Genomic DNA, 27,866 nt, shown 5'->3' with positions numbered 1-27,866 from the left:
TATTTAAGAAGAGGTTTTTTGGTTTGTTTTGTAGGATGATGACAAGACAGAATTACAAGACGATCTATAGATATGATTAGTCTTACCTGATTAAGGGCAGCTGTTGTTGTTAGGTGCCACTGAGTCAAGTATGACTCACAACAACCTGATGAACAGCCAACCTGACACTAGAGCTCACTGCTGAAGTCACAATGTCAATCCATCAGTCCCTTTCTAAGCTAGCTTCCCCTAGCTACATGTCTAAAGTAGGAAAGACAATGCTTTGCCATCCTTGCATCCAAGGAACACCCCGGCTGCACCTTTTCCAGGACATATCTGTTTGTTTTTTTGGCAGTCCATGGGGATATTTAGTACTCTTTTCCAGCACTACAACTCAAAGGCATCAATTTTTCTTCTGTCACCCTTATTCACTGTCCAGCTATCTGAAGTTTAGTAGGTGATTGAGAAGACTATGGCCTGAATCAGACACACCTTAGTTCTCAAACTGACATCATTGCTCCTCAATAATTTGGAGAAGTCCCTGACAGCACACTTGCCCAATGCAATATGTGTCCTGATTTCCTGACTGTTGGTATCAAGAGTGTTGATTTTTGGTCCAAGCAAGATGAAATTTTTGACAGCTTCAATCTTTTCTCCATCTCTCATAATGTTGATTATTGGGTCTGTGGTGAGGATTTTTGTTTTCTGGATATTGAGATGTAATCCCTACCAAAGGCTGTGGTTCTTAATCTGCAGCAAGCATTTCATATCTTCCTCACTTTCAGCAAGCAGAGTTAGATGATCAGCATAATGCAGGCTGTTGAAGAGTCTTCCTCCAGTCCTAATGCCACACTCTTCACCACAGAGTCTGGCTTCACAAATTATCTGCTCTGCATACAGACTGAATGGGTCTGCAGAAAGGCTAGAACTCTGACAAACACTCATCCTGATCTTAAACCATGTAGAATGTTCCTCTGCTCAGTTCGTACAACAGCTTCTTGGTCTAGATATAGATTCCATATGAGAACAACTAAGTGCTCTGGGATTCCCAATTATCCTCAATGTGAGCCACAAGGCATCTTCAATGGTGTGGCCTACCTAGTACTTCTGTATGAACTCCGGCAAAAAGCTAGAAAGCAGCTGGAACATATCAGAAATGCTGAAATGGTACAGGACAGGGCAAGGTTCAGATCTGCTGTTCGTAGTGTTGATCAGTATGAGTAGAAGCAGACTCAACGGCACCTAACCACAATAATTCATCCACACTTGGAGACTGGATTTGAAGCAGTGGCCTGGCCTATTTCTGCACTTTGGACTCATCAGTATCGAAAGCCTATTTCCTACAAGCCTACTTCTCAATCATGACCTTGCATGTTTATGCCTTTCTGGTAGCCACCAAAGCCAACAGTTTCAGACACTGTCTGCCTGCTGCTGACATGGACTCTGTCCAGATGTGACCTACAGATTTGGAACTTGCCTCTACGAGCAAGTGAGGCATTTCCTTGATATAAATTACTCTCTCTCTCTCTGTGTGTGTATGCACACACATACATGTGCATACATATCTCTATTTCTCTATCATCTATCTCTATCTATCTATCTATCTATCTATCTATCTATCTATCTATCTATCTATCTATCTAATACACACTGAGACAGAGGGTGAGACAGAAAATGCTCTGGTGGCCTAGTGGGTAGGGAGTTGCACTGACAACCCAAAGACAGTTGGTTCCAATCTACCAACTGTTCAAAGAAAGAAAGACGGGCAATCTCCTCCCATGAGATTTTGAGCCTGTGAAAACACACTGGAGGGTCAACTCTGAGTTGGTTCCCACTTGAAGGCAGTAAGTTAATGAATACATGATTATAACATATATAAACATACATTACAAATACATGTATCTCACAGATATATATACCATAAATATATATCACAAACATATATGTTGCTATTGTTGTAAGCAGAAGTGGCATCCACTTCCTAAACAGCATGCCTCTGGAAACACTATGAACTTTGACACATGTCGACAGTTATAGAAAGGCTTCAGGCCTTTTGTTCATAGGGTCACTATGAGTCATGTTTGACTTGATGGCAATCAACAACATTGTTGCTGCACATTGTCAGATTGGAACCAACTCATAGCTGACCCTCCAGTGGGAGTTTCACAGGCAGTAAAAGAATGGAGGGAGACTGCCCATCCTAACTCTGCAAAGCAGCTGGTAGATTTGAATCACATGCCTTTGGGATATATTGTTGTTGTTGTTATGTGCCATCGAGTTGTTTGCGATTCATAGTGGATATATACCACAAATATAAATATTTAAAGGAGTATCATGTTGCACTTCCTCCAAGACGGATTTACTTATTCTTTTGGCAGTCATGGTACATTCAACGCTCCTGGCCAACACAGCAATTCACAGACATTGGTTCTTCTTTGGTCTTGCTTATTCATTGCTTAGGAGCATACAACAAATGAAAACACCATGGCTTGGAAAATACTATGGCACACCTTAGTCTATAGCACTTTGGAGAAAGTCTTGTCAGCAGATTTTCATAATGCAATACATCTTTTGATTTCCTGACTGCTGCTTCCATGAGTGATGATTGTAGATTCAAGCAAAATGAAGTCGTGGACAATGTCAATCTTTTCTCCTATCTATCACAATCATAATCATGATGGTCTCTATTGGTCTAGTGGTCAGAACTTTTGTTTCCTTGATGTTGAGATGTAGCCCATCTTGAAGACGAATTTTTATCTTCAATAAATACTTCATGTCTTCTTAACTTTCTACAAGCAGGGTTTTGTCATCAGTATAATGCTGGTTGTTAATGAGTCTTTATCCAATCCTGATGTCACATTCTTCTTCATACAGTCCAGCTTCTCAAATGATTTGTTCAATTTACAGCATTATTAGGTATTGACAAAGGATACAAATATACATCTTTCCTTGTTTTACACCACCTTGTTTGCACAACTGCTTCTTAGTCTATATATGGGTTTTACATGAACACAATTAAGTGATCTAGGAATCTCACTCTTCTCAATATTAGTCATAATGTGTTATGATCCACACAGCCAAATGCCTTTGCATAGCCAATAAAACACAAGGAAACCTCTGACTGATATTCTTTGCTTTTTGCCAATATCTGTCTGACAACAGCAATAATATCCTTCACTCCACAGCCTCTTCTGAATCCACCTTTAATTTTTTTAGTTCTCTGTCAATAGATTGTTCTGGCCATTTTAGAGTAATCTGAAGCAAGATTTTACTTGCATGTTTGATAATCTCTGCACTCTGCTGGATCATCTTTTCTGGAATGGGAATGAATGGCATGTGTGTAGCCTGAGGTAGAACTGGAGGTGGGAGGTAAACACTCCCTGACACCTGGTAAGTTGCATGGTGGCAGTGTGAAAGTCACTTTCTTGAGCTTAAGGTGGATGGGCATGAGTGAGACAGAGGGACAGTATACTCTTTTCCACTCTTTTTGAGACATTGGTGCTGCTACCACTGCTGTCCTGGAATCCAGAGAGCTGTTCAAAATAGCCATGTTGTGCTGCTTATGGTTCTGGGTTCTGTGGACCTCCTTACTTGAGGTTTCCATTCAATCTCTTCTTTAAATCTCAAGTATATTCTCATGTTTTCTTTTTAAACTGCAAGCAGAAGAATTATCATCTGAATCTCTTTGTTTTCTGGTGTCTTAGGTGATGAGGTTCTCAACTGTTGTATGCCTAGTATGCCATTTTACCAGGCACCTCTTCTGACTGGGGCCTGTTCCCTTACTGAGCACCCTTACTTGGTTCCATGGCCACATTTGAATCAGTGCACCCTTGCTACTTCATGTCTTCTTAACTTTCTACAAGCAGGATTTTGTCATCAGTACAATGCAGGTTTCCTCCAATCCTGATGCCGCATTCTTCTTTATACAGTCCAGCTTCTTAAATGATTTGTTCCACTTATAGCTCCAACAGGCATTAACAAAGGATACAAACATGATACACATTTTGTCCTTACTTTAAACCAGGCAATGTTCTTTTGTTCTGTTTGGAACACCCTTAGTGCATCACCCTTAGACATTTCAGATCAGCAATCATTTGTCTCTTTACACTAGCTATCTCTGATTGGGTACCCTGCCTGCACTATATACTATAAGCTCCTTATTGTCTGTCTCTCCCTAAGTTAGCCTCACATCATGCTCATCCTCCAAGTGCAGTTTTTGTTATTGCATGCCATGAAGCCAGAAAAAACAAATACATATACACCACATTATATATATATACACACCCACAAATATATGTTGCTGTGTGCCACCAAATTGGAATTGACTCATAGCTGACTCTTGAGCAGATTTTCAGAGGCAGCCAGGGAAGAGATCATCCATCCTTTTCCTGCACAGCAGCTGTTGATTTTGAACTGTGTGCCTTTGGGATTGTAGCACAGCTTCTCACCGTTTGGCCATCAATTAAAGACACACTTTCATATCATTGTGCATAAGGGCACATTCCTATTTTAACTTTCCCCTTTATTCTCACCTTTACTCCAATTATCCACTCTCCCAGTGTCCAGGTACTTCCAAGCACTTGTTCTATTTGTTATATATGCTTGCATTTATCTTTTTTTTAAAAAAAATATATGTATTACTCTGTACATGTGTTTTAAATTTATATTAACTATACTATGATGATTTTGTTCTTATGTTTTCTTTTCTTACTCAATTCTAGTCTCAAGTCCATTTGCGCTTCAGCATATATTTCTAGTTGACTGCCTCTGACTACTAGTAAGTAATGCATTTCTTATTACTACAGAAATGAATACTCAGGTTATGCCTACTCCTGCTACTATAAACAATGTTGTATGGAACTTTCTTGTCTACATCTTCTGACAGAACTGTATGAATGAGTGCTTCTCTGAAGCATAAAAGTAGGACTGAAAATTGTGAAAGCAAACTATACTCTTATTCATCATTTTCTGGGGTAATATCATATTGTTCTCTGGAACAATTTTCCAGTACACACATTCATCAGCAATGAACAAAGATATTAGATTTTTTTATATCTTTGCTAACATTTGATACTATCACATTTTGTGACTTTTCATTAATCTGACAGGTATCAAGTGATCACTTTCTATTCCTTAACGTTGTTTATCTGATTATTATGTGTTTCTGTAGCTATTCATATTCTTGCCTACTCCAGAGACAGAACCAACACTTTTCAGCCAAGAAATATACAGCAAAATGAACAAAGATTATACAGTAAGATTTAAGGACTGGAACACTAAATTTATAAGACCTATAAAAGCCCACAGATTGAACTGCATCCCCCCAAAATTTTATGTTGAAATACTAACTCTTGTACTTGTGGATGCAATGTGGCAACATGGTTTTGTTATGTTAATGAGGCCATATCAGTGTATGGTGTGTTTCAAACCAAACATCCTTGACAGAAGAAATGCAAGTCTTTAATTTGGACATTATCACTGAACTAATTGCCTTGGAAGCAGGAGTGTCATCCTCTTCCTAAATAATATGCCTCTGGAAACTCTTCGAACTTTGATAAATGTCGATAGCTATAGAGGGGCTTCAGGCCTTTTGTTCATAGGGTCGCTATGAGTCATGCTCCACTCAAGGCAATCAACAACAATAACAACAACAAATTGCTTTGAGCCAGAATCAACTCATGGCTGACCCTTCAGCAGGTTTTTGGGAGGCTGTAAACTACTCAGGAGGTGTTTACTCATCTTTTTCTCTTGGAGCCACAAGTAGATTCGAACTGCTAAAGAGGTAGGTCTCTAGGTTACCACAGAAATCCCCTAAGGACCATGCCATCAGAGCTCATCTCAAAACAATTAACAAGGAAAAATTTGTTTTGCCACACATACAAAAAGTTTCTCACTAATTGCTGAGTTCTACACCCAAAAAGCAGACTGATCATTCTAGGAACAAAGTCTCTGATTGCTTGAGGGGCTTGTGTTTGTGCTTTCACACCCTTCGGAAAGAAGAAAAATCCATTCTCACAGAAGCAAAACCACACCCTAAAATTCCTTATAGCTCACTGATGGGGGGGAAAAAAATCCTTAGATAATTATTACCTGAAAGGAACATTCTTGTGGCAAGAGAGGGCTGGCTCTCCACACCTGCTTGGCTTTTTAAAAAAGCAGAGTAAGAAAACCCTATTGCAAAAGTGAAATCATTGGCCAGTAATTAATCCATGAAAGGCTGCATTGTGCCCACATGGTGTTTGCCCACCTTGAAGCATTAATAATGATTAACCTTGCTTGTTTAACCCAAGGTGACAAATGTTCAATTGAGAAAAGAAGGCCATGAAATTACAGTGGGTACCAGTGAAAATCGGGCCAAGAATCATTTAATCGGTAGACCTTTCTGGCCTATTTCTTTTAAAATCAATAATCTTTTCTTAAACACCTGCTATATACTATTCTATGTGCTAAGGCAGGCTACATGGAAATAAAACACAAAAAAATTACTCTCATGTGGTCCATACACCTAGGAGTTTACAATTTCTAGAGAACATACAAACACGGACCCAGTTTAATGGAAAATAAGACATACTGTATTAATTGCCGAAATAGAGATAGGAACAAATGATAGAAGCAACCAGAGCCTGGGTTTCAGAAAGACGCTTTGATGTGCATATTCAAAGCTATCTGTTCCTTTCTTCAACATTTCTTGAGCATCTGTTGCGTGCAAAGCATGAACGAAGGTGCTCTGGGAAAATGCGAAAGGAAGAGGATATGGTGCCAGACTATATGCAAACATATTAACAAATATTTGTTGAGTGTGTACTGTGTGTCAGACACCAAACTGAAGGCTTCAGAATTACAGATCACTGCAGGATGCCTCTGAACTGTAGTACTGGAAAATAATACTGAATATCGCATGGATCGCCAAAAGAACAAACAAATATGTCTTGGAGAGGGTGCAGCCAGAGTGCTCCTCGGAGGCAAAGATGATAAAGCTTCACTGCGCACACTTTGGGCATGTTGCTAGGAGAGGTTATTCCTTGGAAAGGGACATCATGATTGGAAAGGTGGAGGGACAGTAAGGGAGAGGAAGATCCTTAACAAGGTAGACTGATACAGTGACTGCAGCAACGGGCTTTAGAGTGTCAGAGATTTCCCCCAACCCCAATGTCAGTCCCATGTTACAGCAGTGGCACTATGCAGTATTTGTCCTTTTGTGACTGAGATATTTCACTCAGCATAATGTCCTCCAGGGTCACCCAAACTAGGGGGGAGGGGAGGGCAGGGAGGAAAATGTGCAACAACGAATGAATGGGGAAAAAATTAAATGGAAAGAACATGCTGTAAAAAATTATATATATGTTGCATTAAAAATCATTAATAAAAAATAATTAAAGAAAAAAAAGAGTGTCATAGATTGGAGTTATGGTACAGGATAGGACAGAGTTCAGATTTGCTGTTTATAGAGTTGCTATGGGTTGTACTCAACTCAATGGCACCTAACAAAAACAACAACAAAGGAACCCTAGTGTCTCAGTTAAGCACTCTCCTGCGTTCAAACTCAGTAGTCTGAACCCAACAACTGGGCCACAGGAAAAAAATGAAGCTGTTAGTGTCCTTCCATAAATATTACAGTCACAGAAACACCGGACCAAATCTACCCACTCCTTCAGTCACCAGGGAGTTTGGTTTTATTGTTTTAAGATGCCTAAGGAAGCTCAGGTAGCCTAGTGGATAGGAAGGTGCATGACCAACCCAAAAGGCACATAGTTCAAACCCACCAGCAGCCCTGGAGGAGAAAGATGGACAATTTCCTCTCATGTGATTTATAACCTTTGAAATGCTGCTGGGGGGGTCAGCTCGGAGTCAATTCTGACTCAATAGCAATGACTGAGTTTTTCTGTTTTTTTTTAAAGGGCTTTAGGGCATCTAGAAAGGATCCCTAGTGGTATAGAGCTTAAGCACTCAACTGCTGACTGAAAGATTTGAATCCACCATCTGTTCTGTGGGGGCAAGGTATGACAGTCTCCATAAAAAATGCACAGCCTCGGAACCCTATGAAGCAGTTCTGTTCTACAGTCACTATGAGTCAGAATTTCATGCAGTGGCAACAGGTTTAGGCTTTTTGTTTTAAACATTTTTTTTAAGATGGGCAATCTCCTCCTGTGCTAGTCTTAGAAAACCCACTGAAGCAGGGTTAGCTATGAGTTGGTTTCAACTCGACATTAACAGGCTACTTAATCAGTCAGTTCATTAAGAGCAGCTCAGAGTTGGAAACAGTTAAGCCTTGAACTACCAGCACAAAGATTAGCACTTTGAACCCTCTCAAAGAGACTTGGAAAGACAGATCTGACAAATTATTTTCAAAAGACTCAGTCTTATTTTGGAAGCAGGAGTGGCATCCAGTCCCTCAACAACATGTCTCTGGAAACTCTATGAACTTTGATAAATGTCGATGGTTATAGAAAGGCTCCAGGCCTTTTGTTCATAGTGTCGCTATGAGTCATGCTCAACTCGATGGCAATCAACACCACAACAATAGTCTTATTAACCCTACGGAACAGTTCCACTTTGAACATATAGGTAACCATAAAAGCAACTCAACAACAATTAACAAGATATCTAAACATGCTGTGATGAAGGCAATGGAGCTTAAGTGGTAGAATCCTTACTTTCTATGCATAAGACCTCATTCAATCCCTGGCCTATGCCCCTCATGTCAGCTACCACCACTCATCTTTATGTAGAACTGCCTATTGCTATGATGGGGAGTAATTTAAACTTTCAGACTAAGATGGCATAGGAAGACAGATTCAAGCATCTAGGAAAAACCAGCCAAAAATACCAAGTGGAACATGGAACATGATTAGGCAATGTTTCGTTCCATTGTGATGGCACTGGCTAACGCCATGGCAACTAGTAAAACAAAGTGTGTTCTTTATCTTCAAGAAATGACCGTTTGCAAAACAATTGGCTATTTACAAGACTTAGTAAGCACATCTTGGATCAGGCCAGAAGATGGCTAAGTAAAGTATTTAACTGCTCCGGGAACCTAGCTGAGCTCACTTTGGAATTATTGAGAAAAAAATGTGGTGGGGATATGGATCCCAGGAGATGGGCCCATGAGAAAAACTGAAACCAGGAGTGAGCCTGTGCCAGTCACCTGCACATCTGACTCTGACACCAACTCAACCCTCAGAGTCCTTCAGGGCAGAACCCCAGCACCTAGCTATTCAGTACCTTGCCCAAGGCCTTTTACAAAGTAGGCAATTAGCAGACAGCTGATGAGTCAAAGGCTCTCTTCAGATCTGTTGTTCATAGGGTCACTATGAGTCATATTCAACTTGAGGGAACCTAACAACAAGAAGACTCTAGCTTTAGTAAATAAAATAACAACAAAAAACTTAAAAAATTATTAAGAGATTGTCTCCAATATGTTATATATACATCTGTTCAACTGTGTGCTGTTTGTTTTATTCTATTTTAGTATTGTTTAAAATGAAATTATAAAACAGGAAGAGAGGAGTCAGTTTCAATATTCTGTTCAAGGCACTATTAGATAGCTAGCCAGTGTTTGTACGTTCTAGACACAAACTCATGGGAAGAAGCCAACAAATAATTTTAATCTGGCATGGAGCAGAAAAATAAGCTTGTACTGACGGTACTTATGTGTTTTGTTCTGTTGATCAAACTCTGTGTGTGTGTATATATATAATGTATTTTTCTCTCATTGAAATATGCTTTGTATTTCCTTTCCCCTGGACCAACTTTCCATATTACTTACCTAAGTTTTTGTAAAAAGAAGAAACAAAAAAAAAATATACAAACCCCAAACAAAGCCAAACATACAGAAGAATCTGTGAGCACATACATTGCTTCCTAAGACAAATTGTGATTTTTCAAAATGTCTTACTGAACTGCCTAGTATGCATTAAGACAATGAGATTTTCCAGCGAATTTTTGCCACCTAATTGAAATCTACTACAACATAATGTGCCTCAAGAATAAAGAATCTGAAACTCTAATTAGATTGGATATGGATTATGGAGACAAAACCCATCTCATTCATTCTATTCTCATCCTGAGTGTTCCTGCTGAGAGATCACGTTGATGGAAAGACTGCAAAATAATGATGTTTTGGTTTCTCTAGTTAGGAGGGTGGACAGGCTGCTTTCTGTGGACAGAAAAGTATTTCCTCTATGACACTGCAGTCACTTCATCTGCTGAGAGCCAAGAAGGTAGCAGGGAAAGGAAGGGAATTAAGAGAGAGCAAAAGCTCAGAGTCAGTCTTCAGACTGAGCTCTCCAGTGTCAATGCAAAGTAAGGAAGATTTTAGGCATAAATACAATTAGGAAAATCACAGTTCGTTAAATAAAAATAATAAAAATACAAGTACAAAACTTATAAACAGAGCATTAAAATATTAACATCAGTAATAACTTTAGGCTACTACTCATCTGTTACTTTGCTATACTGTGGGGGCTTTTTTCAGGGTTGTGATGTTGGAGCTTTGCCACAGCTATCACCCATCATGCACAGACTTCAGCAGAGCTTACAGACTAAGAGAGACTAGGGAAGAAGACACCATGATTTATATATGGAAAAACTTGCTAGAGACAACTTAGGAGTACGAATGGGACATTGTTTGATAAGTCTGGAAGAAGAGTCTCGTCCACTTAGAAGGTGCTCAAATATGACTGTGGAAGGGCTGCCTCCTTCCACAGAATCTACTTTAATAAAACAGGAATAAAATTTTCTGGATCATCATTTGCTGATGTGGCATGACTCAAAATGAAAAGAGCAACTGCAAACATCCACCAAAAATGGGAACGTGGGATGTACAAAGTGTGAATCTAGGAATATCGGGGTTATAAGAAATAAAATGGAACACTTAAACATCAGTAGTAGCTGAAGTGGACTGGAATTGGTCATTGTGAATCAGATAATTATGGCAAGAGGCTTCACTGCAATCCCAAAGGCACACAGTTCGAATCCATCAACTGATGTGTGGGAGAAGGATTAATGATCTCCTTCCATGTGATTAACTACCTCTGAAAACCCACTGGAGGGTCACCTATGGGTCAGTTCCAACTCAAGGGTATAAAACAAAAACAATAATAGGCTGAGAATGACAAAAAGGATGATATCATATCCATCATAAAAAAGAACACTTCAAAATGTATACTGAAGTGTCATTCTGTCAGTGACAGTACAATAATCACATGCTTAGGAGAAAAAGTTAATACGACTATTATGCAAATTTATGTACCAGGCACTAATGGCAAAGATGAAGATTTTCACCTGCTTCTAGAGTCTAAAGTTGATTGAACATGCAATAATAATTACTAGTAAGCACACTGTTAAGGAAACAAAGAAAACATTCAGAAGTCAGAAAATATGAAATTGGCAATGGAAACAATTATTGAAGATTGGAAGATAGAATTTTATATGACCTCCAGTTAGTCCACGGAGCTCTGGCAGTGTAGTTTATGTAGAACTGTGTTGCTAATCCAAAGATGATTCAAACCCAACAACTGAAATTCACTAGAGGCTCCTCAGAAGAAAGACAGGCATTTTCCTCCTGTGCAACTGGAGTCTCCCAAAAACCCACTGGAAGGTTAGCTGTGAATCAGTTCTGACTTTAGAGCAACGAGTGAGAAAGAATGACAGCTTATTCATTATAAGTATCTTTTTAAATTCAAGTTTCAATTAATGCATGTGAAGTTCTCAAGATGAAATGTACAGAGATCAAAATGGTGACATCTTCCCATGGATGAGAGAGAAGTGCAGTACCATCAGTCAAGAGAAGGCTACCAATATGTAAAAATCTGGAGTTAAGCAATCAAAAGGGAAATATATTCTCACCATTTCTCAAGTTGAAAAAACTACAACAAGACTCTGGGTTATAATACTGAAAGATTCTACAGCAAAGTACTGAATGAAGCAGGGGCCATGAAAGGAAGGTGGAAGGAATGCAGAGTCACAGAACTAAAAGGAACTGGTTGATACTCAACCATTTCAGGAGGAAGCATATGTTAAGAGCCAACAGTATATGTAAGGGAAGAGTACAAGATGTACTAAAGTACTGGCCAAACCACAGCTCTAGGAACAGACAGAATACCAGTCACAATGCTTCTACCTGGAATAAATGCAGCCCTGGCGGCACTTACTCATCTGCCTCAAGAAATTCAGAAGATGACTTTTGGGCAAAGCAACTGGAAATGATTCATAGTTGTGCCCATTTCAAAGAAAATTGATCCAGCAAAAATGTGAAAATTAGCAAATAATATTATAACACACACAAGTAAAACCTTGCTGAGGAAAATTCAAAAACAGCTGGGATAGAGCATTATTGACAAGGAACTGTCAGAAATTCAAACTGGATTCAGAAGAGTATATGAAATGAAGGTTATCATTGGTGATGTCATATGAAACTTGGTGAAAAGCAGAGAAAACCAGAAAGATGTTTACAAGATACTCAACTACATGGATCATGGATAACATTGCAAAGAATGGGAATTTCAGAACATTTAATTGTGCCTGTGTCAAACCTGTACACAGAGTAAGATATAGTCATTCAAATAGAACAAGAGAGTACTACACAGTTTGTTACTGTTAAGTGCTGCTGAGCTCCCTACGACTCATAGCAATCCTATGAACAATGGATTTGAACCCTGACCTATGCTGTCATATGTGACTATCTTTGACATACTCAAGCCTACCATTACAGTCCTATGTCATTCCAGCTTGATAGTTTAAAATCAAGGTATTTTTGTGTCATATGTATACTACTTAAATCTTATTTACTCAATATCTCTGCTGACCAAAATACCTGAGAAGCTGGCCTAAATGAAGGAGAATGTGGTATTAGAACTGGGGAAGGGCTAACTAACAATCTTCAACATGCTGGTTGAAAGTGGAAAAGACATCAAGCATTTAATAACAAAGATCAAAAGTTACAGCCTTCAATAGGGACTAAATATCACCACAAAGTAAATACAAATTTTCACAGTGGGGTCAACCAGCAACATTATGATAGGGGGAAATAAAATTAAAGTTGTCTTATTTCTTATTCCTCAGTTGTTCTGTCCCATCAGCTCAGAGCAAAATCATAGCTGACCCTCCAGGGCATTTTCAGAAGCTATAAATCACACCTGGGGGAGGGATGACGCTCTGGTGGCCTAGTGGTAAGGAGCTGTGCTGCCAACTTGAAGACATGCAGTTTGAACCCACCAGCCGCTCTGCAGGATAAAGGACCTGTATGAGTCACAGCCTCTGAAAACACACAGGAGGGCCAGCATGGGAGAAGACTGTCCATTCTGCTCCAGAGGAGTTGCTAGTAGATCCAAACTGTCTGTCACTGAGTTAGCAACACAACTCCTTACCCACTATGGCATCAGAGCTCCTTATTCCCTAGACCCTTCTGATTCTAAATGTAATGTAGACTGTAAGTCCATCGTACAAAGCTGGAGCTTCTTTGTGGAACATTTGTGTGCACCAACCAAAGAGTCCTCCACTCACCGGACCTTGTCATTTAAAAACCACAAATCATTTAAAATAAAGTTTGAATTTAGAAAGAAGTAAAAGGTAGAAATACTGGGGTTGTTATTTTTTAATCTTAATTATTTTCTTCTTAGTTCTTTAGCATCTTACTTATTTCCCCATGCACTGTTTTTCTTAATAAATTGCCAAAGTCTTAAAGATGGTATTGAAGCGAAAAAGGTCTATACTTCTTTCCTGAAGCTTTTCCTTTTATAACCTGCAATATACTTGCCATTCCTTACTTTTTAATTCTATATTGGAGAGAGTTGACTGAGAGACTTGGTGGGGCCCATCAACCTGAATAGGACTGAATTTCTCTGTGGGTGTAGAAGGTAGGGAGAGCTCCAGGCTCAGCCTTAACTCACACTTCAACACTCACAAATAAGGGTTGCTCAGAACTTTCATTGAGAACCTTCGTCCTACATGGCTTTACAGCCAGAGGTTCCTCAGGAACAATGGGAGATTATAGAGGACAGGATCTCAGACAGAGAGAGTGATAAGCCACAGCCAAACATTCAAACTAGGACCACAGGACGATGTAGTCATTTGGAAGATAGGTCACCCAGAAAAACTGGTCTCTGCTCCTTCATAATAAGAGAGTTCTGGCGGTTTATTGGTAAGGAAATTTGTTGTCAATGAAAAGGTATGTCGTTTGAATCCAGCCAGCTATTCTGCAGGAAAAAGATGGGCAACATCCTCCCATGCGATACTGCCTCTGAAAATCCACTTAGAGGGTCAGTTTTGTCTATTCTGACTCCATGGTACAAAACAGCAGTAACTTCCATATTAGCCCAAGAGAGCAGATGAACCTAGCCTCTCTCCACACTGCATAAATGCAAAAGCAATCAGGACATAAAACCAGCTCACTCTGAGAAAATTAATTTCCACTCTATTGGATCAGAATGTATATGACACATAGAAGACACATGAGGACCTTGTTAAAATGCATTCTGAGTCAGTATATGAGTGGTAGAGTCAAACTGGAATGAACAAGTTTGAAGCCCCCCAAATTACACAGCCTTGCATTAAGCAATCCCTTTCTCTAGAGTGTTGACTGTATCTAATGAGTGATATTCTCTTTGCTGATAAGTGAGGCTGTGAAATAGGACCCATTTAAGAGAGGGGCTACTCAAAGAAGTTAACCTTACACATCATTTGAAGACCTTCCAACATTCTTCCATCTTGGAAAACTGGCATCAGCCCTGCCCTCACTGCCAGCATCATATTGGCTGGGGACTAATTCCCCTGCAGGCTGCATTCTTATTAGCATTCTGTTTTTCGCCAGCAACCTGGCCTGCCAGGAAGTGAAGACTGTGAAGTTCTTGGCACCATCTCCTGAGGAACTGATTAACCACCTAGCTTTAGAATTACATTGGCTTGAGGTCCTTACTTAGCTTATCTCCTCACAAGGAGATGCTAAGACTCAGAAGATAAAGACAATTATGTTTGAAAATCCATGCATAATGAAAACACATATTCACTCACAGCCATCCAGTTTCTGAGACTGTAAATTTTAAAGGGATGCAACTCTTAAGACAGATTTGAAATTCTTGGGCTTTTTCGATTAGTAATGCAACTCATAAACAACATCATCAGAGCTCCCAGAAAATACATTCTAGTTTGATTTCTTTCAGATAGTACTAGATCCTCTTTTCTGTGTTCCTTTATTGCTGTCAGGTGCTGTCGCACGGATTCTCTCTCGCAGAATTCTCTCTCACAGGGACTCAATGAACAAAAGATTAACACCTTGCCCTCTCTGGGTGCCATCCTCATGATTGCTGCCATGTTCCCAGCCACTGTCACAGGCATTGTGTCAATCTATCCTGTTGAAGGTCTTCCTCTCTTCTACTGACCCTCTACCATTCTCAACATGATGTCTTTTTCCAAGGACATGATGCTTTTTTCCCTCCTGACAAATGGATCTAAGGATGTGAGACAAAGTTTCACCCTTCTTGCCTCTAAAGGAACACCCTGGGGGCACTTCCTCCAAGACAGATTTGTTTGTTCCTTGAGTTACTTAATCTCCTCGACTTTCCTCCTCCTCAAAGCCCTAGCAATAGAAGCTTTGTGTCTTTTTTAGTTTTGTCTTCTTAGGGCTAAGACTTGAGATTCTTATCTCACTCAAGCTGTACATAATTCAGTGATTTTATCCCAACAAACTAGACCAAAAAAACCTCCAAATGCTAAGTAAAAATCCTACCTGTGTCATGTTGCTATGGATACTGGGATTTCTATAAGCAGAAGTGGCATCCACTTACTAACCAACACGTCTCCGGTAGCTTTATGAAATTTGAAAAACGATTGTTATAAAAAAGTTTCAGGTCTTTTGTTCATAGGGTCACTATGAGTCGTGCTCAACTTGATGGCAATCAACAACAACAACAACTATGATTCTTAGGTAAGAAAGTTTTAGTTACTTCTCTCTGTCTCAGGGATTGTTCCTGGGGTTGAGCCAGAGCAATTCTTATTGGGTATGGGTGGCCCTGTCACACTTGGGATAATTTTTGCCTAAAAAATAAAAGAAGCTCTGGACTGGATTCTGCAGTCCATTTCATTTACCCTCTCAAATAACAAGGCAAACAAATCTTATCAGCATATAACGAATAACTTGAAGGATAATTTTGTACAGGGTGAAAGCTGTGGTTATCAACATCTCCTTTCAGAGACAATAACCTGGAGGGTCAGGCACAGCAAGTGAACTGCTCAAAATTACTCAGCCTTCCAGTCTCTGACAGATGCAGCTAGAACTTGGTTTGTCATAGGTCAAAACCTGTGCTTCTCAGAGCAAACGGTTAATCTGCTCAAAAACTAACCAGAAAGGCGGAGGCTGGAGTCCACTCAGACATATCTTAGAAGAAAGGGTGGGTGGGTGATCTATTTTCAAAAAGTCAACTAGTGAAAACCCTATGGAGCATTCTATATATATATAATTGGCTTATTCACAAAGTTTATATACACTATGTTTCATACATACACTATGTTTCATTCTCATGCATTATGTTTTATAAAATTAATCACTATTAGACCTTGCCCAGCATTGCCCTGTCTTTTCACCCAGATCCTTCCCATTTGCTTTCCCCCCTCCCTCCAACAGCAAACTGAGCAGCTCTGTGGTTTCACCCCTTCACTCCCCCCACCCCCTCCCTGAGTTCCTGTACTATGTTATCCTTCTATTTTTACAATAATATTCACACAATGGAATACTACGCCGCACTCAGAAGAAAGTGTTTTGAAAAATACTACGTTAACTTTGGAGAGGTCGGAGAGCACTATGCTCAGTGAACTAACACAGTCTCATAAGGACAAATACTGCACTCTTTTATTTGCACACCCTGGGAGTCACAAATCAGATTTAATGCCTCGGTAGGTAACTGCATTACTGGTTATCCTAGCCTGAGGCAGAGGGACACAAAGCTCTGCTCAATTTCCTGCGCCCGAGGGCAAAGGTTGTGTTTAGAGGCACAGAGTCCATGGTCATAGGCAGACAACTTGAGTCTCACTCTCTGCTTTTTTATCTGTAAAACAGAGCTAGTATTTCCTGCCTCCTGGGGTTGTTTTGAGGATTCTACGCATTAATAGATCTCATTCTCTTAGATGACTGCCTCACTCAAGGTAAGTGCCACATAAATGAAAGCTCTTCCTAGCTGCTGAACCATCATGTGTCCCTGCCGTATGCTATAGCCAAATGTAGTCTGTCATCACCTGAGGATCTGGAGAATACCTATTCTGTGTGGTAGGCAGCCAGTGCGATGCTAGAACAAAGAAATGTGGTTATGAGAGGGGGGGAAAAAGAAGTCCTGTTAGATCACATCACAGCCTTGATGTTCAAAGCCAAGTGCCCCAGCTGCTCCCCTCTGTGGTCAATTCTCTTGCTTCTGACATCAACCCAGAGGCATAGCAGCTGAAACAGAACCACAGGAGTCAAGAAAATCTGTACAGAAAATCAGTCTTTAAAAACACACACAGACACACACTACAAACCAGCAGGTTTTGCCTTTCCCTGATATGAATGTCTTTTGTGCTAATCAAGGGATTTTTTTTTCAACCAGAATTTAAATGTGCAGCTCAATAGCTTAAAAAAAAAGGCATTTATTCATCTTGAACCTTTGAAAGGTACTTTAAACTGGCAGGAGACAGCAATGTAACCGTGGAGAAAGCTGTGAGTTTCAGCATGCTAAAACGAACCTACGTTTCTTTTCCCCTTGAAAAACCACATCTAAAGGTTTCTGACCATGTGCACAGCCTCTTGCTCTTCTGTCTCTTGGCCCCAAGGCCTAATCAGCATTGTGGTTGGTAGTGACTTTGAGTGTTTGCTCAGCACACATACACCACTGCCAGTTTGCTTCTCCATAGCTCTGCCTCCAAAAATCCTACTGCACAGCTTCCTTTTGCCCTCTTCTGCAGTTTTGGTTTTGAAGGAAAATATCAGTACTTCCTTGAAAAAGCTGAAGACTCTTTGGACTTTGATCAGCCCAATATCACTAGAGAAAGGGGAAGAAAACATATGTAGCTATCTCTAGTACCAGATTATAAAAATAAGGGAAGCAAAGGAGACTGCCAGCTTCACAGTGTTACTCTAAAGATTAGCTCCTTAGCAGCCAGTCCACACCAGGGCACTGCTTAGAGGACTGTTTGCTGAGCAGACCCAGGAGCAAGCAACTAAGCCTGCCTTTTAAAAACTGCCCCAACTCTCCCCCCTGAAATTTAAATAAAGGCACCAGAGCCTTCGTGCAGACATAGATATGGGCAGTACAGATGCAAAGAGTTAGGACTTTCAGCTGCTAAATGAAAGGCTGGAAGGTCTAAGTCCACCCAGAAGTGCCTCCCAAGAAAGACCTGGTGATCTACTTCCCCAAAAAACAAGTCACTGAAGACCCTCGTGGGGTTGTCAAAATGGCTTTCCTAGCCACTGGCTTTGACTTTTGTCAGATGTTTAGGTGAGACTAGGCTAAGAGGTGAAAAAGGTGAATGGTACTTGTTGGGTGGGAACATGCAAACAAGGCCTGTAGGCTACTAATGAGAAGAATGGTCACTCTTGCTGTCCACCCTTGCAGGCTTATAAGGAGAAAACAGGAATCTCTCTACCAACAAGACAGATGTGAAGAGTCCTACATCTATGTAGACCTGAGATTCCTGTGGGAGTCAAATGGGGATCAAGACGAGAGAAGAGAAGCAGCTGCTGGTGCAGTGGAGGACCAGAGACCAACAGGAGACAGAGCTGAAAGAGGACGGCTGCCCCCCACAGCCAGAGCCCCAGGGGGTGCCCTCACCCACACCTACTGAAGGATGGGTGGGGAAATGCCAGATCCGGAAGGACTAGAAGAGATTTGTAGCACCGGTCTAGAACATCAAGGCTAAGGTCAGAGGGCCTGCAAGTCCACCCAAGAATCAGTCCCGACGGAAGAACTTGAACTTTAACTTGTTAATTTCCCTAATAAACTCCATAATCGGGAATATGGTCTGTGAGTTCTGTGCGGTCACTGAAACAGGTTATGAGACTCAGTAGTAGAACAGCGAGGACCATGCGGGGTATGGTTGGTGTGAGAAATGGCAGAAGTAGGTACGGAGAGCATGCGGCGATATCTGGCTTCATATTGTTAGGTGTCATCAAGCTGAGTATGATTCAGTGACTCTATGAATAAAATATCGGAACTCTGTCCTATCCTGTGCCATCCTTACAATCTCTGACATACTCTAGCCCATTGCTGCAGTCACTGCCTCAATTTACCTGGTTGACAGTCTTCCTCTCTTTCGCAATTCCTCCAGCTTTCCAAGCATGATGTCCCTCTCCGAGGAATACCCTTCCCCTAGCAACATGCCCACAGTATGTGAAATGAAGAGTTGCCATGTTTGCCTCCAAGCAGTACTCTGGCTGTACTTTCTTCAAGACATATCTGTTAGTTCATTTGGCAGCCCAGGGGATGCTCACTGCTCTTCTCCAACATGACAACTCAAAGGCATCAATTCTTCTTCTGTCAGCCTTATTCACTGTCCAGCTCTCAAATGCACAACCAGTGATTAAAAAGAGAATGATCTGAATTAGGCACACCTCAGTCTGCAAAGTGATATCACTCTTGTTGTTGTTGTTATGTGTTGTCAAGTTGACTACCACTCACAGTGACCCTATGAACAATGGCTCTGAACTCTGCCCAATCCTGAGCCAACCTCACCATCGCTTGCATACCTGACCCCACTGCCACAGTCACTGTGTCAATCCATCTCATCAAGGGTCGTCTTCTGTGCTCACACTCTACCCTTCCAAACAAGATGTCTTTCTCTAAGGCAACACACCCAAAGTATGTGATCTTGGCAGAAAGTACAAGTATGTCTACCTGTGTTTTATCAACTATGCAAAAGTATTTAACTGTGTGGATCACAACAAATTGTGGCTACAATTGACAAGAATAGGAATCCTAGAATACTTGATTGTGCTTACACAAAACCTATACCTAGACAAGGTAGCTATTCTTTAAACAGAGCAAAGGAACATTGCATGGTTCAAAATCAAGAAAGGAGTGTGTCAGGAATTTATCCTTTCTCCATACCTTTACCATCTATATGCTATATTCAGGAGGCTGGTCTAGTGTCATTGCTCCTCAGCAATCTGGAGAGGTGCATGACTGCAGATTTTCTCAATGCAATATATCTCCTGATCTCCTGACTACTGGTACCAAGGATGCTGATTGTGGATCCAAGTACAATGAGTTAGTGACAGCTTCAATCATCTATCTATCTATCTATCATGATGGCCTTGTGATGAGGACTTTTGTTTTCTTGATGTTGAGAAGCAATCCATACTGAAGGCTTTGATCTTCTGAAGAAAGTGCTTCACTTTTGGCAAGCAAAGTTGTGTCATCTGCATAACATAACATAGGTTGTTGATGAATCTTTCTCCAATCCTAATGCCACATTCTTGTTCACAGAGTCCAGCTTATTGAATTATTTGCTCAACATACAGACTGAATCAGTGTAGACGGAGACAGGATACAGCCCTGATACATACCCTTGCTTATTTTAAACCATGGGTAATGTTCCCTTGCTCTTCCACAGCCTCTTGGTCTAGATAATAGGTTTCACAAGAGCACAATTCAAGGATTCCCATTCTTTTCAATGTTAGCCATGACTAATCAACAAAACTGAACTATTCTAACCTCATAGGAACTGGTTTTATATTGTTGATGTTTGTGGATGGGGAAGGTTCTCCCTTGTGGAGTTAGTGGAGGACAGACACCAGTATCCCCATGCCTACACCCCATGCTCACCTTTCCACAGCCCTGCAATTCTACTCTGACACATATGAGGCGCCACGAGTCAGAGCCGACTAGATGGCAACAAGTTTAGTGGTTATGCAGGTGTGAGGGAAACAAATAATGCCCTGGTTAAGTTCTTATGCCCACTGATGGGCACTGTGTGATTAGGAACATAGACTTGGGCTTGAAATCCACCTGCAGAAAAGGCAAAGGCAGTTTGTCCCATCAGGCCTCTGGACAAGTCCCACATCCTGTTTGATACAGACTTTCTTTCAGAACCCCAGCTCAGACATGGACACGCTTACTTACCTCGACTTTGGAGGTGGGGGTGGAGGTGAAAATGCCTCAATTCCACTTCTGTCCTTGGGGAACTCAAAGGCAAAAGAGGCTGATTTACTCATTCCAGTCCCAGCTTTGCTGTTTGGTCTGGAGGAGCCATCTACTGGGTGGAGACGGTGCCAAGTGGAGGAGTGTGAGGAATCCGAGTTGCCATTTTCCATTTCTTTTCCCCAGGTTTGACTCACCAATTCCGGTTCCACCTCCTCCTCTTCTTCTATTCGGCACTGACGATTCCAGGCACCAGTCTGGTACCTGGGCCGCCTTTGGTCCAGGGTGGGGACAGTGGTGACGATGGAGGGCGGGCACCTGACAGAGTCACTGGTGGTAATACCATTTGTACGGCAGGAGGAGGCAGGGTCAACAGGGCCTCTGGATGAAGACTGACTCCCAACACCTTTGCTAGAGCTGCCCTCGCTGAGGTCAGCTAATGGGGAGGCAGATGGTAACACAGGGGACCCTCCAGGGCTACTCTTGGACAGCTTAGGGGGAATGGCAGGCCTGCCTTTGGGCGTATTTTCACCTACATCATGACGGTGGCTGTCCCTGGAGCTCAGCCCCTGCCCAGCTGATGTTTCCCCTTCACCTGCCTCGGATTCCTGGCTCACAGGTCCTCGTGGCCACTGTACTCCCACTGCTGAGTCAGGGCTGCTCAGGCATATTGTCCGGTGATCCTCTTCCGGATGGGCAGCTATGACGGTGATGGTGGCTGCCACCTGGGTGGCCATATCAGGGCCGTCCCTGTCCCAGGCACCTGCTGTTTTCTGAGCCCAAGCATTACCTGTCCGTACCTGGCCTTGGCCCTGAGCAGGTACTGCCTGTTCTGCCTTGGTCTGGGGTCTGGATGGTGCTGGGCCCGGCTTCTTCCTCTTGGTACTCTCAGCATAGATGGGTTCAGGTTGCCCAGACTCCCCGGAGGGTCCTGGGGGCTGGGCACCCCCAGACTGTGTAAGGCATCTGTTAGAGTTCACCAAATGGCAGCCTGTTTCTTGCTGCTTCTCCAGGACGGGCTCCTTCATGAGGGAGCAGTAATCGCTCTCGAGATGGGGGGCAAAGGGGCTACTGGTGCCACTGCTGCTGCTCCCACAAGAGATGCCATCTGAAGAGCTGGCGGCCTCTGAGGTAAGGGATGCCTTCTTGAGCCCCAGGCGGGAGGGATGCTCTGCTGCGTCTTGGGGACAGCAGTCCCTCGGAAAGCCCAGCACCCGCTTGTCCTCCTCAGAGGACCCAGCACACGCAGTCTGGTTCCAGCATGCTGGCGGGCAGTCCTCCCTCCCATGTCGGCTCCCGGAACCCTCGGCTGGCAAGGTGTCCTTGGCAGCAGGGCCCTCAGGGCAGCAGTCCAGGATGGAGCAGTACTCTCCCCCATCACTGTCCCCTGAGGGCGAGCACCTCTGATCACTGTCATCCTCTGAAGGCAGGGATTCCCGCAGGGGCTGTGGAGAGAAGAAGGTTGCAGGGCCCTTGGTGCAGCCGGATGACATCTCTGCAAAGGTGGCCAGTTTCTGGCGGAAGGTCTCCTGATGAGAGGTCAGCTCTTGGTGAGGTAATGTGGGTTTTCCCTCTCGCCCGCCCTTGTCACTGGGAAAATTCACGGGATGATAGGTGATGCTCCTCTCTCCCCGGGTCTCCAGACTGTGCAGGCCAACCACGGCATATGCGGGGGGACAGCGAGGGCCGCCTTCTGTAGGCACAGAGGGACTACCAGGCTTCGGGGCACCACGGAAGCTGCTTGGGTAAACTCTTGACATGTCATCTTGCTTCGGGAGTGGAAGCTTGCTCGGTGCTAGTCTCCAGGTGGCCTAGAGTCCAAAGGTTGAAAGATTCATATAAGATTTTGCTCTAGCAAAAAGGGAGAGAGAAAAAGAAAAAGAAGTTCCTGTGATATGATAAATTGTCTCCTGCACCGGAGTGAAGGAAGACAGCTGCTGGTCGCTCATCAGGGCACAAGCTCCAGCCCGCCCACCTTCTGATCTCCCCACAAGCCTTATTATCACTGCTGGCACCCAATGAGCCTCTCATCCTCCCAGATACTGAGCTGCACTTCCTACTGGGAGCCTGTCATTCTTCTGGCTTAGGTTTGTGTGGCGGGAGGAAAAAAAAATCTGGAACAGAACAAGTGACATGTGGAATGAAATTCTCAGGCTTGGGGTTTTAATTTTGCCTTTTGCTTGCTAATTTTATATAATTATTTACAAACATGTTGGGCATTCCTCAGGAAATCCAGAGTCCTAAGAATGTTATCTATTAGAGTGGATGGTGGGATTTGGGACGGAAGGTGAGGAGAGGCTTCTGAGCTGGGTCACAGCTTCCCTGTTTCGTTCTGAGTTTTGTTCTTTGCCACTGCCCTTTCTCACAGTTGCAGATGGTGTTTTAGCCTAAGTTGACAAAAGTGGTTGAGCTACAAGAGAGATGTACCCTGGTCATTATCACTGTGAGAATAATGATGTATCTTCTTACTTCTCTTCTAAAGTGTCCTCCTCCTCTCAACTTTTAGAAGTGACCTCCATACAGGGCTGGCATTGGACTCTTTTCCAAGTGATTCTGAACTTGAAAATTCCCTGTTTTGCATCTGCGAACACTAAATGGAGCCAAAATGGCCTGGTGAAGGAATGTAGCCAGCTTAGGAAAGTGGGTGCCCACTGTGAGCCTTTCCCTGAAGGAGCCACTGCAGCCACAGGAACGGTTTCCCCTCAAGCCTTTCCAGATGTGAAACTGACCTTTGTCTTCTCTCTTCGTCTCTCTCCTACATACTCCCCCACTCTTTCTGATCCACTCACAATGGTTCAGGAAAACAAGGAAAATGCAGACATTAAGCAGGTAGTGATTCTTAGAACATGTCCTAGACATGCCTAAAGGCTGCAGACTCTAGCTGCCCTGCTCTGTGTGTCCTCTAGGAATGTGACTGATTTTAGTGATTCGAGATCACAGCTCATAAAACTCAAGGCCAACAACTGAAAATATCAACACTGGCTAGATACTGAATATGATATAAGGGATCACTGTTAATATTTCTTTTAAATTTTTTTCACTCTTAATATTTTTAAATGTGGTAAGTTGTTGGTTATATGCTTTTACAGTGCTTATCTTTCAAAGACATGTGTTCAGATAATTCAGTGCTGGGTATTTGGTTTAAAATCACAGCAAATGGGGAGTGGGTGATGACAGAGACAAAATAAGTCTATGCCTGAGTTGATAGTTGCTGAGGCTGAGTGATGGGCATGTAGGAGAACTACTTGTACCCACACTTAAAATTACCAATTTAAAACTTTCAAAAATGCCCAGTGTTCATCACAACACTATTCACAACAGCTAAAAAAGTAGAAACACCTAAATGTTCACTAACAGATGACGGACAAACAAAACGTGGTACCAGCATACAATGGACAACTGCTTAGCCAGAAAAAGAAATGAAATGTTGGTGCATGCGAAAACCTGGATGAATCACATTTAGTGAAATAAGTCAGTTCTAAAAGAATAAATGTTGCATGGATTCCAAAGTGGTTCCCATGGGTAGGAGGGAGGGGCAAAGAGGTAGCATGCAATGAGTTTCTGTTAATGGTGGTGAAATAATTTGGAAGCAAATAGCAGTGCAAGTTGCATAATTAGATGTAAGTAATTAAATTTTGTTTGGTAGTACATGTGAAATACTGGTTGAACTGGCAAGTTTTTTGAGCAATATATACGTGTAAATCTATCTATCTATATTTATATATTTATAAAAACATAGATATCTATAAATATATGCATATACACACATATATACATATATACACACACATATATTTTAAGGTGGGAGAAAGATGGGCAATCTCTTCCCATTCGATTAACTGCCTCTGAAAACCCGCCAGAGGATCTGCTATGGGTCGGTTCCAACTCGACAGCACACAACAAGAAACAACAATATATTTTCAGGCACAGTAAAACAATTTTTTTAAAGCTTAACTTTCCCCCCCAAAAAAAGCTCTATTTTGACCTTCCCTAATATATTCTCCAGAAAGCAGAATGAAATTCTAAGGGGTTGAGTTAGCAGGTCTTAGCCGAAAGGGCAACAGAGAATGGGGGGGCAGGTAATCATCAAATACCAGTTGTCAGGAAAGAGCAATCTTGGGGCAAGCCGAGAGGAGCCCTGCCACAGGATTCCTGCTCTGACAGCCTTCCCTGGCTGCCCGCCAGTCACCAAGTGTTCCAACAGGAACAGCCCCTGTAAAAATACCACAGGCGTTAGTCAGCCTCACCTTCGTGACTTCAGCGGTCACACCGGTCTCCATCCACATTTCAGAGGCCTCAGAGCTCATCATGGTGGGCTTCACTGCGATGGTGGGTTTGGAGTAGAGCAAGCTGTTCACACCCTCATCTTCTAGGCGGCAGAGCTCAGGCCTGAGGGTCTGGCGGGACGGAGGGGGCAGGCTGCCTGCTCTGGACTGGGGGTGGCCGGCCACCAGCTGGTGGTCGCTCCGCAAGCAGAAGCAGTTCTTGCAGGACCCGGGCTTCCAGATGTGCTCCACAAAGTCACTGCAGGCAGACATTTTTGGGTTCTCGGTGGTCAGTCGGATGGTCTGGTGCATCTTGAGTGGTCAGTGTGGTTCATTTTGCACTCGGCTCTCTGGCGTGATACTGGCAGATGATGGTGACAGAAGAGCTTCCTGCAAAGGCAGAACACTTACTTAGAGATCTCTACACCAGAAGGCAAGGACACTATTGGATCAGGGAGTGGAAGGCGAAAAGGAAGGAAAACAATGGTAAAGATTATTATTCCATGTCTTCTCATTCCCTCACCCATTTTTCACAAAGTTCTTTCTTAGTCACTGTCCAGTGGTGTGTCCTTATCAGAAGCTGTAAATGCCAAGCAGTATTACTCTGCTCCAGAAGCAGTGCATAAAAGGCATTCGGCTCTCTAAAATCTGGAGCACTAGGCAAGGAGAAGCCTGACCTTTTGTATATACTCCCTGCAGTAGGGACACTGTCCCAGAGGAACAAGAACGATGGATAGGAAAGCATGTAAGAACAGGGGCTTCCAGAGCCACAATTTCTGACCAAGAACTATATGAGAAGAGAGCCAAGCTTGGCCCTTGAAATCAGCATTGTTAACCCTGTTTCTGACCAGGAAGGGACTGGGGAAAGACTAAGGGAAAAGGGAGAGGTGAGATGTGGACTGCTCCCCACAGGGGAATCTGGAGACCTGGAATGCTTGGAATTTGCCTCCTTGCTTAATATAAGTTCTTTAACCTTACGCTTAGTGAGGTCAACAAAGTTCATGAGGGGCAGATCAAGGGGGCAAACAAAAGAGAAAGAAACGCATGATCACCACAATTCTCTACTGAGAGAGAGAAAGAGAGAACAAGCAGCTGCCTTCAAGTCAATTACAAGTCCTGGTGCCCCCATGTGTGTCAAATGAGACTGTGTCCTGCAGGGTTCCCAATGGCTGAGTTTGCAGAAGGATACTACTGTGAGGCCTTTCTTCGGAGACATCTACAGATAGACTCGAACCTCCAACCTTATGGTTAGCTACTGAACAATAGCCCAAGAAAAAAGAGACTGTCAAATGGCAAGAAGCTGCACTTCAAACCCAGAGGCACACAGTATATTCACCAGCTGTGCCATGGGAGAAGGACGGACAATCATCTCCTCTTATGCAATGAACAGCCTCTGAAAACCCCCCAGAGGGTCAGCTATGGGTCGGTTCCAACTAGATGGTATACAAAACAACAATAACTGCAAGATACAAGATTGATATTGTCAGTTTGTAGAAAGAGTTCATTGTCTCTAAGAATTAAACCAAAGGTAACGATTTGTACCATCCAAAGCAAAACTGCACTCATTGCCCTTGAGTTGATTACAAAGTAGTGTACTTAACTAAGAAGAGATGGGGAAGGATAGATGCCAAAATACACGGAGATGTCCAAGGAACCAGGAGTTGAGACAAGTCTGGTGGGGGCACACAGAGAAAGCATTTCCCTGGAGCCAGTTTTGGATTTAGAATTCTAGCCTACTAAACAATGAGAAGGTAGAAGCTGTTTGTTAATGTCATTTGTTTGTGGCATTTCTGTTATGGCAGCACTAAGACAGAATTTGGTGTCAGAAGAGGGGACACTGCTTTAACAAATACCTAAAATGTAGAAGCCATTTTGGAATCTAGAAATAGGTAGAGGCTAAAAGAGTTTTACTATATGGAACAGCAAAAGCCTTGGGAAAAAATAGTAATAGAAATACAGATAAAGTTTCTATCTTTTAAAGGAAGCTCTGGTGGCCTACTGGCAAGAAGGCGCACTGCAAGCCCAAAGGCACATGGTTCAAGACCACCAGATGCTCTATAGGAGAAAGATGGGTAATCTTTTCCCATGCGATTAACTGCCTCTGAAAACCTGCCAGAGTGGTCAGCTATGGGTCGGTTCTTACTCCATGGTACACAACAACAAAAGAAGAGAACATATATAGCACCAGCAGGAGAATGTTCTACAAATATGGATGTTAAATGTACTTCAGATGAGAGTGTAAAAGAAAATTATAAACACATGATTAAGCAGTGGAGTAAGAGTAATGTATTTTATAAAGTAGAAAAAAAAGTTGTCTGAATTATGTGCAAGTATTTGGTAGAAGATAAAACTCATAAGGATGAAACTGGGGTTATAACTGAGATTTTAAGTTAGTCACATGAATTCTCCTTGCCACTTAGAGGAACATGTGAGCAGAAAGAGAGGGACTCCAAAATGAACTGTGCAAAAGGAAGACAAAACAGAAAAATTGGGGAAATGATCTTCTGCAAACTAAAAACAT

General features: G+C 42.3%; 1 protein-coding gene across 1 annotated transcript in view; it reads right to left on the bottom strand.

Moving 5' to 3' along the window:
* Positions 1–25,657, bottom strand: part of LOC102858839 (tyrosine-protein kinase SgK223-like) — a 64,446-nt gene extending 38,789 nt beyond the window's left edge. The window contains exons 1-2 of the mRNA XM_006884145.1: positions 25,328–25,657; positions 21,063–22,891 (exon numbers count right to left, since the gene is read on the bottom strand). Coding sequence (XP_006884207.1) covers positions 21,063–22,891; positions 25,328–25,657 — 2,159 coding nt within the window. The remainder of the gene's footprint in view (positions 1–21,062; positions 22,892–25,327) is intronic.
* Positions 25,658–27,866: the final 2,209 nt, after the last annotated feature.

The sequence above is a fragment of the Elephantulus edwardii genome, unplaced genomic scaffold (genome assembly GCF_000299155.1).
Source record: "Elephantulus edwardii isolate Elephantulus edwardi_28Jun2011 unplaced genomic scaffold, EleEdw1.0 scaffold00031, whole genome shotgun sequence".
Taxonomy (NCBI): domain Eukaryota; kingdom Metazoa; phylum Chordata; class Mammalia; order Macroscelidea; family Macroscelididae; genus Elephantulus; species Elephantulus edwardii.
The sequence above is the reverse complement of the archived record's forward strand: the minus strand, read 5'-3'. Positions and strand labels throughout refer to the sequence as shown.